General features: G+C 43.3%; 1 protein-coding gene across 1 annotated transcript; it reads right to left on the bottom strand.

Moving 5' to 3' along the window:
- Positions 1 to 7,242: 7,242 nt before the first annotated feature.
- RAN (RAN, member RAS oncogene family) lies at positions 7,243 to 9,773 on the bottom strand. Its single transcript, XM_007955029.2, has 6 exons — positions 9,720 to 9,773; positions 9,254 to 9,338; positions 9,045 to 9,170; positions 7,742 to 7,929; positions 7,387 to 7,557; positions 7,243 to 7,287 (listed from the first exon to the last, which is right to left on the bottom strand). The coding sequence occupies exons 1-6, from the start codon at positions 9,753 to 9,755 to the stop codon at positions 7,243 to 7,245; spliced, it is 651 nt and encodes a 216-aa protein (XP_007953220.1). The 5' UTR covers positions 9,756 to 9,773.
- Positions 9,774 to 9,872: the final 99 nt, after the last annotated feature.

Genomic DNA, 9,872 nt, shown 5'->3' with positions numbered 1-9,872 from the left:
GAAAAGCCCCGAGTGATGGCACTCACCCCGTCCCGCCGCCTCCACCCCATCATCTTCCGCCCTGGGGTTTGTCTTCAAGGCTTTTCTCCCTATGTCTTCTCCAGACCATTCATCCCAGATTCTGTCCTTCCTTCCTGGCCTCTCTAATCCAGCAGACTGCTGCCATCGGTCCCAAGCACTAAATCTTAGCACTCTCTAGTCATCACCCTCACTCCGACCACCTGCCTGCCCACCTCCCAGGATGAAAGCCTCAGCAGCACAGGCTGCTTCTATCCCCAGCACATAGCTCAACACACGTGGAATAAACAGGCTGTGAAAGGGCAACTTATGCAGGATGGTTTAAGTTTACTTTTTGTTGTTGGTAGGTGCCGCTGAGTCATCTCCAACTCATAGCAACCTTACGTGCAACAGAACAAAACACTGCCCAGACCTGTGCCAGCCTCACGATCCTTGCTACACCTGAGCCTGTCATTGCAGTCACTGTGTCAGTCCACCTTGTTGAGGGCCTTCCCCTTCTTCATTGACCCTCCACTTTACCAAGATGATATCCTTCTCCAGAGAACGGTCCCTTCTGACAACATGACCAAAGTAGGTGAGACGAAGTCTGGCCATTCTCATTTCTAAGGAGCGTTCAGCAGCCCTTCTTCCAGGACAGATTTGTTCATTCTTTTAGCAGTCCATAGTACTTTCAGCATTCTTCACCAACACAACTCAAAACTATCAACTCTTCTTCGGTCTTTCTTGTTCACTGTCCAGCTCTCACATGCATGTGAGGTGACTGAAAATACCATGGCCTGGGTTAGGCGCACCTTAGTCTTCAAGGAGACATCTTTGCTCTTCAGCACTTGAAAGAGGTCTTTTGCAGCAGATTTGCCCAATGCAATACGTCATCTGATGTCTTGACTGCTGCTTCCATTGGTGTTGATTGTAGAACCAAGTAATATGAAGTCTTTGACAATCTTTTTCTCTATTTATCGTGATGCTGATTATTGGTCCAGTTGTGAGGATTTTTGTTTTCTTTACATTGAGGGTGTAATCCGAAGAAAACTTCGTCTCACCTCCTTTGGTCATGTTTTCAGAAGGGACCATTCTCTGGAGAAGGATGCCATCCTTGGTAAAGTGGAGGGTCAATGAAAGAGGGGAAGGCCCTCAACAAGATGGATTGACATGGTGGCTGCAATGATGGGCTCAGGTATAGTAGGGATTGTGAGCCTGGCACAGGACCGGGCAGTGTTTTGTTCTGTTGTACATAAGGTCACTATGAGTCAGAGACTACTCAAGAGCACATAACAATTCATACTGCAAACTGTAGTCTTTAATCTTCATCAGTAAGTGCTTCAAGTCATCCTCACTTTCAGCAAGCAAAGCTGTGTCACCTGGGTCTCACAGGTTGTTGATGAGCCTTCCTCCAATCCTGATGCCATGTTCTTCTTCATATAGTCCAGCTTCTCAGACTATTTGCTCAACAGACTGAATGAGTATGGTGAAACGATACAACCCTGACACACTCCCTTCCTGATTTTAAACCATGCAGTATCTCCTTGTTCTGTTTGAACAACAGCCTCCTGGTCTATGTATAGGTTCTTCATGAGTACAATCATTCTGGAATTCCCAATCTTCTCAATGTTATCCATAATTTGTTTCGATCCACACAATTGAATGCTTTTCCATAGTCAATAAAAACACAAGTAAACATCTTTCTGGTATTCTTTCTTTCAGCCAAGATCCATCTGACATCAGCAATGATATCCCTCATTCCATGTCCTCTTCTGAATACAGCTTGCATTCCTGGAAGGTGTTAATATACTGCTGCAACCGTTTTTGAATTAACTTCAGTAAAATGGGGCAATCTACTTCCATAGTGATACTGCCTCAGAAACCCAAGGAGGGGTTGCTATGAGTTGGGTCTGACTCGACAGCACATAACAACAGTGATTTTAATGATACTGTTCAATAATCTCCACATTCTGTGGGATCACCTTTCATTGGAATGGGTACATATATGGAACTCTTCCAGTGGTTGGCCAAGTAGCTGTCTTCCAAAGCTCTTGGCATAGCTGAGTGAGTGCCTCCAGTGCAGCACCTGTTTGCTTTTTTTTTGATGTTTTCTGCATCAGTCACTATTTTGCCCATAGAATCTTTCAATATTGCAACTTGAGACTTAAATTTTTTCAGTTCTTTGCTTAAGAAATGCCGAGCATGTTCTTCCCTTTTGGTATTCTAACTATGGATCTGTGCACCTATCGTTTTACTTGACCTTGTCTTCTTGAGCTGCTTTTTGAAATCTTCTCTTCAGCTCTTCTATCTTGTCATTCCTTCCATTTGCGTTAGCTACTCTCCATTTAAGGGCAAGTTTCAGTCCCTTTTGACATCCATTTTGGTATTTTCTTTCTTTCCTGTCTTTTGAATGACCTTTTGCTTTCTTCATGGATGATGTTCTAGATGTCACCCCACAATTCCTCTGGTTTTCGGTCACTGGTGTTCAATGCATCAAATCTATTCTTTAGATAGTCTCCAAATTCAGGAGGGATATAATCAAGGTCATATTTTGGCTCTCGTGGACTTCTTTTGTCTTCAGCTTCAACTTGAGCTTGCCTATGAGCAGCTGATGGTCTGTTCCACAGTCAGCTCCTGGCCCTGTTTTGGCAGAAGATACTGAGCTTCTCCACTGACTCTTGCCACAGATGTAGTCAATCTGATTCCTGTGTACTTCATCTGGTAAAGTCCATATGTATAGCTACCACTTGTGTTGTTGAAAAAAGGTATTTGCAATGAATAAGTCATTGGTCTTGCAAAATTCTATCATGCGACCTCCAGTGTTATTTCTATCACCAAGGCCTTATTTTCCAACTACCAGTTACTCTTCGTTTCCAACTTTTGCATTCCAATCACCACGTGATAATCAACACATCTTGATTGCATGTTTGATCAATTTCAGAATGCCGAAGTTGGTAAAAATCTTCAGCTTCCTCATCTTTGGCTTTAGCGGTTGATGCATAAATTTGAGTAGTATTAACTCATCTTCCTGGTAGGCATATAGCTATTATCCTATTACTGGCAACATTGTACTTCACGATAGATCTTGATACATTCTTTGTGATGATGAATGCCACGCCATTCCTCTTCAATTTGTCATTCCCGGCATAGTAGATCATATGATTGCCTGATTCAAAATGGCCCAAACCCGTCCATTTCAGCTCACTAATGCCCAAGGTATCGATCTTCATGTGTTCCATTTCATTTTTGACAATTTCCAATTTTCCTAGATTCACACTTCATACATTCCATGTTCTGATTATCAATGGATGTTTGCAGCTGTTTCATCTTGAGTCGTGCCACATCAGCAAATGGAGGTCCTGAAAGCTTTACTCTATCCACATCGTTAAGGTCAGCTCTACTCTGAGAGGCAACTCTTTCCCAATCACATTCTGCGTGCCTTCCATCCTGAGGGGCTCATTCCACCACTATATCAGACAAAGTTTCATGGTTATTCATAAAGTTTTCCAGTAATACATCAGACACTGTTTCACTGCTATTCATAAGTTTGCTTTTTAAAGGCAGGGAATCGGAAACCAATTCCAGTCGAGGTTCCTCATGTCCCTATGGCACGACAGACTCCACACCAGTTTTAACTCAATGAGTTAAATCTGACAAGGTTCCCACCATCCATCTTTCCCACAGTTCCTCTATCCAAGAAAACAAGCCAGGATCCACAGACAAGCCTGTCAACTACCAACTCTAGGAGGGAAATGCCTTCCTAACTTTAAAAAGCAGAGGGCTTTCATGCAATCCTCCCTGCCCACCCTCACCTCATCCCCACCTTTAAACCCTCAATCCCTTCCTGCTCAGGGTACCCACTGGAAATCTAATAAGCATTGGGGTCATGAGAAATGACAAAAAAAGAGACACAATTCTTGCCCACATGGCAATTTGACTAGTAAGGCAGACACAAGTTATGCAATCGCCCTCCAACTAGGCCTCTGAGGAAGGCCCAGTGATGTCACAGTAGGGAATTTGACCTAGTTAGGACAAAACCCAGTATATGAGATCTAAAGACTGCAAAGCATGAAGGGTTAGGATTTCCTTCTGTGAAGGGGGAAGGAGCATCCTGGAAAATGTAAAGGTACAGCAAGGGCACGTCCAAGTAAAGGATGGCTCCCCAGGTCTGGGAAAGCAGCAGAGCCCCATTCACCAGGCCCTGGGGAGCAATGCCAGACACCATCAGACCTGCTGTTTGGATGAGACTTCTGTGCTCTTGGCTAAGGGAATGTTTAAGGTAGTTTGGTATCTTTTTAGCCCCCCAACATGACTTAAAGCTTAGAAAATGCTGGGGGATTAAATGACTGTTAATGACAGTGCCTGGCCAACACTTTCAGTCCTCTCTCAAACTCGCTGTTGCTAGGCGCCTTTGAGTTGGCCCTTACTCACAGTTACCGCCCATACAACACAACCAGAACCAGACACTGCCCAGTCCTACATCACTCTCACAATCCTTTATGCTTGAGCCCATTGTTGCAGCCACCGTCCATCCATCTCATGGAAAGTTTTCCCCTTTTTCTCTGACCCTGCACTTTACCAAGCATGTCCTTCTCCAAGGACTGGGGGACTAAGGAATATTAGAAAAGACAGTGCCAGCCCAACACTTTTGGTGCTCTCCCAAGCACCCTAAAACAAAACCAAATCCACTGCAAATTGAGTCAATTCTGACTCACAGGCACCCCCATTGAGTTTCCGAGGCAGTACATCTTTACAGAAGTAAATTGCCTGGTCTTTCTAGGAGTGGCCAGTGGATTTGAACCACCAGCCTTCTGGTTAGCAGTCAAATGCCTTAGGCATTATGCCACCAGAGCTCCTTTCCAAGCTCTGTTATTTTGCCATCAAGTCGGCCCTGACTCAGTGACCCTTCCTTGGGTTTCTGAGGCGCTATCACTATAGAAGTAGATTGCCCAACCTTCAAAGGAGTGGCTAGTGAGTTTGAACTACCAGCCTTCTGGTTAATAGTCAAGTGCCTTAGGCACTATGCTACCATTCCAAGTCACTGTGTAAGGGAACTGGAGGCCCTAACATGGCTCAGATCTTATCAGTAAGATCCAGTTTTACAAAAGACTCCACTAACTTGAGTTACATTGAGTTTATCTTTCAGTAGGGAGTAAGTCCTCTCAAAATTGGACTTTTGGGAAATCTCCACTCTTTCCTAGAGATTTCACTGAGACTGATATTACCTGGAACCCATCCTGCAGAAAAACCAAACGTAACGCCAGAGAGCTAGGAATTCATGAGTTTATGCTATCTCCTATTCCGCCGTCAAGTTGGATCCTACTGATAGCGACCCCTCCCCTTGGGTTTCCAAGTCAGTTATCACTTCGGAAGTAGATTGCCCAACCTTCCTTCCAAGGAGTGGCTGGTGGGTTTGAACCCCACCCTTCTGGTTAGTAATCAAATGCCTTAGGCACTATGCCACCAGAGTGCCTTCATCCTACAGGGTTTTTTTTTTTTTAAATTTGTAGTTGATTCTTACAATCTTAGATTAATACATTACGTAGACCTTTAGAAAGATGTGTATGGCACAAACCCAAGAAATGCTTTCCATTTTATCCCTACAAATCTCACCAAAGATCCTACCTGTGTAAACCGTATTAACTGTGCCGTTGTGTTTTGGCTCTAAGAAACAATTTTCTAGTTTACAGTTTGAACAATAATGCAGGCTTTATTCAAAGCTTTGCCTGGTAGATACCATTTCTACACACTGCATAGAAATATATGCCCCCCAAGCATGTTAATCTTTGTTAACTACTCATTACTCCTACAGTATTCAAATACTCCAAAAGATTCAGAAATCCAGGCAAACAGAAGCTGTGTTTTTAGAACATTTCAACAACTGACTTGTAAAAGCTCTCCTGCCCCACATCCAATAGGCTAAGTGCAATAGCTTGTTACCTAAGACTTAGGATGTGAGGAGTGCTTTACCTGTGTTATCTACAAGGTCACACATCGAACACGTTTACATATTACATCCAAAGAGCAGAACAAATGGTTGCATTAGGGGATGCAGGTTTGTATCCATTATAGGCTTTTAAGCAAGGAATTTAACTGCTGGTTCAATGGTCATCTCATCCTTTCTTTCATCTTAAGTGGTTTCCTTCCTATGTCTTTTAAATCAGCAATGTTGTCATCTACGATAACTGGACATCTACAAGTTTGGCAAACTGGCCCAGTTCCTACTTCTTCCAGTATAGTGCCTATGAAGTCAAACTCTTGGGCAGACAAACCTACTTCCCACTTAATGTGGAAACCATGCAAAAATAAATGTTTGAAGTGCTGCAAGTTGGGCAGTCTCCATTTCACGCTCCTGGGAAATCCACTCCGTTCTCCACTTTCCCATCTTGTCTTTGTGTCCCTATTTGTACTACCAACCAAAGTCTCTTGGTGGTGGTGGTGGGATCATTAAAAGCTACAATGTGTCCTGCTTAAATCCTCAATCTTCAAAGTACTTGAAGCCAGCAAGTTCTCCCTAGATTATCAATTTTCCACTATTTAATAGGAAAACAAAATACATACATACAAATCACACCCTTGTTTAAGCTGAGACTTCCTTGAGCGCCTACTGACAACAGGTTGTGTGGTGCTGTCCAACTTGGAGCTCTACCTGAGAACAGGGTTACCTGTGCTATAAAATCAACTCCTGAAGTGTCTATTTGATACATCCAAACCACACACCATCTTTACTGATAACTCACACAAAAATCTTAAAGCCTTTCACTAGGTGCTAGTTTTGCCAAAACCAAGGTGGATGGACTTTGGCCTAACTGCACTGATGCTATTCATACTTCATCTGTTACTCAATCCTTTGTCATACTCAGCCGTTTTGTGATGATTCAAATGTACAACATCTTTAAGTAGACAATGGGAATATTTATCCTAACTGGCTTCTAATTAAGCATGACAACAAAGGCTTTTTAAAAAGTAACCTGCCACAAATTCCCGTAATAGTTATTTTTAAATTTTACAAACAACGGATGAGTTCACTTGCTTAGATATTTGAAATACAACTTTATTCTGTTCTAAACTTAAAGGAATGGGAATGACAGTAACAAACAAGCTTTCACCACTGAGTATTGCGATGTGACTTTAGCAGTCTTATATTTGAAACTCAAGGAAGTGGCAAACACGCTGCACCACTGACATCACAGGACAGTTGCCTATAAAACTAGACTTCTGACGCTGGGCTCCAGCTTCGCTCTCTCACAGGTCATCATCCTCATCCGGGAGAGCAGTTGTCTGTGCAACCTAGAGAAAGAGAATAAATGGTTATAACACATCAGATTAAAATCGTTAGGAAAGTAATATGCCAAATCCAAGAGCATTAACGGAAATTTAATGCGATACCTCTAAATCATGCTCATATTGTGCTGCCAAAGCTGGGTCCATGACAACCTCTGGTGGGGCAAGAGCAGGCATGGCAACAAACTCCAAGTTAGGGTCTCCAATTAGTTTTCTAGCAAGCCAAAGGAAGGGCTTTTCAAAGTTGTAGTTACTTTTGGCAGAAATGTCATAGTACTGTTTCAAAAAAAAGTAAAGTTAGTGTTTTTAAAAAAAGTTACTAAACAATTACTCTAGGAGACATTCCAAGCTAGGAGAAAAATTTCCAACCCATATATAAAAGACATTTTTATAAATCAGTATCACAAACCTATATATAATTTTACCTCAAAATTCTACTCAGTAAATTGTATAAGCATACCTGAAGATTCTTCTTTCGGTGGAAGACAATGGATTTTGCCTTAACTTTCCTGTCCTTAATGTCCACTTTATTGCCACACAACACGATGGGGATATTTTCACATACTCGAACCAGATCCCTATGCCAGTTAGGCACGTTCTTGTAAGTGACTCTTGATGTTACATCAAACATTATTATGGCACACTGAGCTGAAAGGAAAATTTGTCATGATTAGTGCACACCTGGAAATTTAGTACACGTGAGAAATGCAAAGGGCCACGGACTAGAATGACACTGTTATCACAGGCCTATTCTGGGTTATCTGTTGTTATGTGCCATCGAGTCGGACCCAACTCATAGTGACCCCTCCTTGGGCTTCCGAGGCATTATCACTACAGAAGTAGACTGCCCAACCTTCCTTCCCAGGAGTGTCTGGTGGGTTTGAACCGCCAGCCTTCTGGTTAGCAGTCAAGTGCCTTAGGCACTATGCTATCTAGATCTCTCAACTTCAAGTGCTCTTTCAAGTCTTAAAATCTGACAGCTTGAAAGACCAACTAACCATTATATATAAATCTCTCTTCCTATACTTCCTCTCCCCCCAAATACAGAGAGCTATGTATCTATCTAAGTATAGATAGATAGATATGTATTACACAAACCACAGTATTTATTTGTACATGCTCAAGCAAAGGACATGGAAAGATTCCCTACAATTCTGCATCAGGACAGTAAGATTCCAGAGAATATATTTTTTTTTATTCATCTTTGTTTTGTTTGGTGCCACAAAGAGCATTTATTTCCCGTACCATTCTCAAACACACTGGAAAAAATATTCTGCAAGAATTAGTACAAATAAGTAAAGAAATTGGCGTTATACTGTATTTGTAAGATACAAAACCTAGCACCTCTGATATAGTATCTGGTCAGAGTAGTTAAAATGGAATGGACAAGAAATGATCCTTGATAAAAACCAAAATACATACCTGTACCCAAGTTTCTGAATACTTTCATCAACAGCTGGTCTGTTGCTCATTGTTAGTTTTTAAATTTTGTCTCAGTATAAGTCACGTAGCTACCCACCCCCGCAAAACAATGCCTAGTATGACAAAGCAAGGAATCCAATGACAAAGCACAACATTCATAATATTTCCTAACTTCGTCCACCTAAATGGTCAACTCCCTGTAGGCAGCATGTCTTTTTCTGTCTAAAAATTCTTTTAATTCCCAGTACTCAGAATTAAGCCAGCGTTTGCTGGAATAGACCTTGGAGACTGAAGTCCATAATCATCCTCTAAACTGTTCCAATCATAAATGAGAAACCTACCTTGGATGTAATAGCCATCTCTCAGTCCCCCAAATTTCTCCTGACCAGCCGTATCCCACACATTGAATTTAATCGGTCCTCTGTTAGTATGGAAAACAAGGGGATGGACCTCAACACCCAAGGTGGCTGAAACATAAACACTTCAGATTAATCAACGAATCACACATTTCAGAAACATTCCCATGAAACCTCTTCTCGCCCCCACATACCTACATACTTCTTCTCAAATTCACCAGTCAGATGACGTTTCACAAATGTCGTTTTCCCAGTACCACCATCACCAACCAATACAAGCTGTTGGGATATTAAAAAACAAAACACAACACACACACAACTCAAAGCGATGACCCGGAGTTACGTTGTTCTCACAATTCTTTGGACACCATTTTAACTGACTAGCCGACAGGCACATTGAGCTCTTCCGTGGTCCCGTTACACCGAAGCGACGCGAGCGAATCACGGGCGACAGTTTTCCCAACACCGGCCTCCCCTCCACCCTAACGGTGGTCGGCCCGCAGGAGCCCGGGACGTGGGGCATTGCGGAGTGCCCCCGTCTGCCCCGTCCGGCCAGCACGGCCCAAGCGTCGGGGACGCTGACGGAGCACACAAAGCACACAACACCCGCCCGCCCTGCTCGGCCCGGCAGAGCCGCCCCCCGCCACGACCACCACGCACCTTAAACTGGACTTGCGGTTCTCCCTGGGCAGCCATCCCGATGGTTCTGCAAAGGAACGGCAGTCCGCGTGACTGCGGCCGATGGGCGCCGCATGGCCGACCCCGGCCCAGGCCACCGCACGTGCGCCGCGGCCACAAAGGCCGGCCTGCCCA

The sequence above is a fragment of the Orycteropus afer genome, unplaced genomic scaffold (assembly GCF_000298275.1).
Source record: "Orycteropus afer afer isolate SDZICR_OR568_19922 unplaced genomic scaffold, OryAfe1.0 scaffold00489, whole genome shotgun sequence".
NCBI classification, from domain to species: domain Eukaryota; kingdom Metazoa; phylum Chordata; class Mammalia; order Tubulidentata; family Orycteropodidae; genus Orycteropus; species Orycteropus afer.
This window is presented reverse-complemented; position numbering and strand designations above follow the sequence as displayed.

Bases quoted from the DNA above. Each gene is read 5' to 3' on its own strand.
- RAN (XM_007955029.2), bottom strand. From the start codon at position 9,755: ATGGCTGCCCAGGGAGAACCGCAAGTCCAGTTTAAG. The intron at 9,339-9,719 runs GTGCGTGGTGGT...ATATCCCAACAG, and splicing joins AACCGCAAGTCCAGTTTAAG to CTTGTATTGGTTGGTGATGG. The intron at 7,558-7,741 runs GTATGCTTATAC...TTTTTGAAACAG, and splicing joins ACCGAAAGAAGAATCTTCAG to TACTATGACATTTCTGCCAA.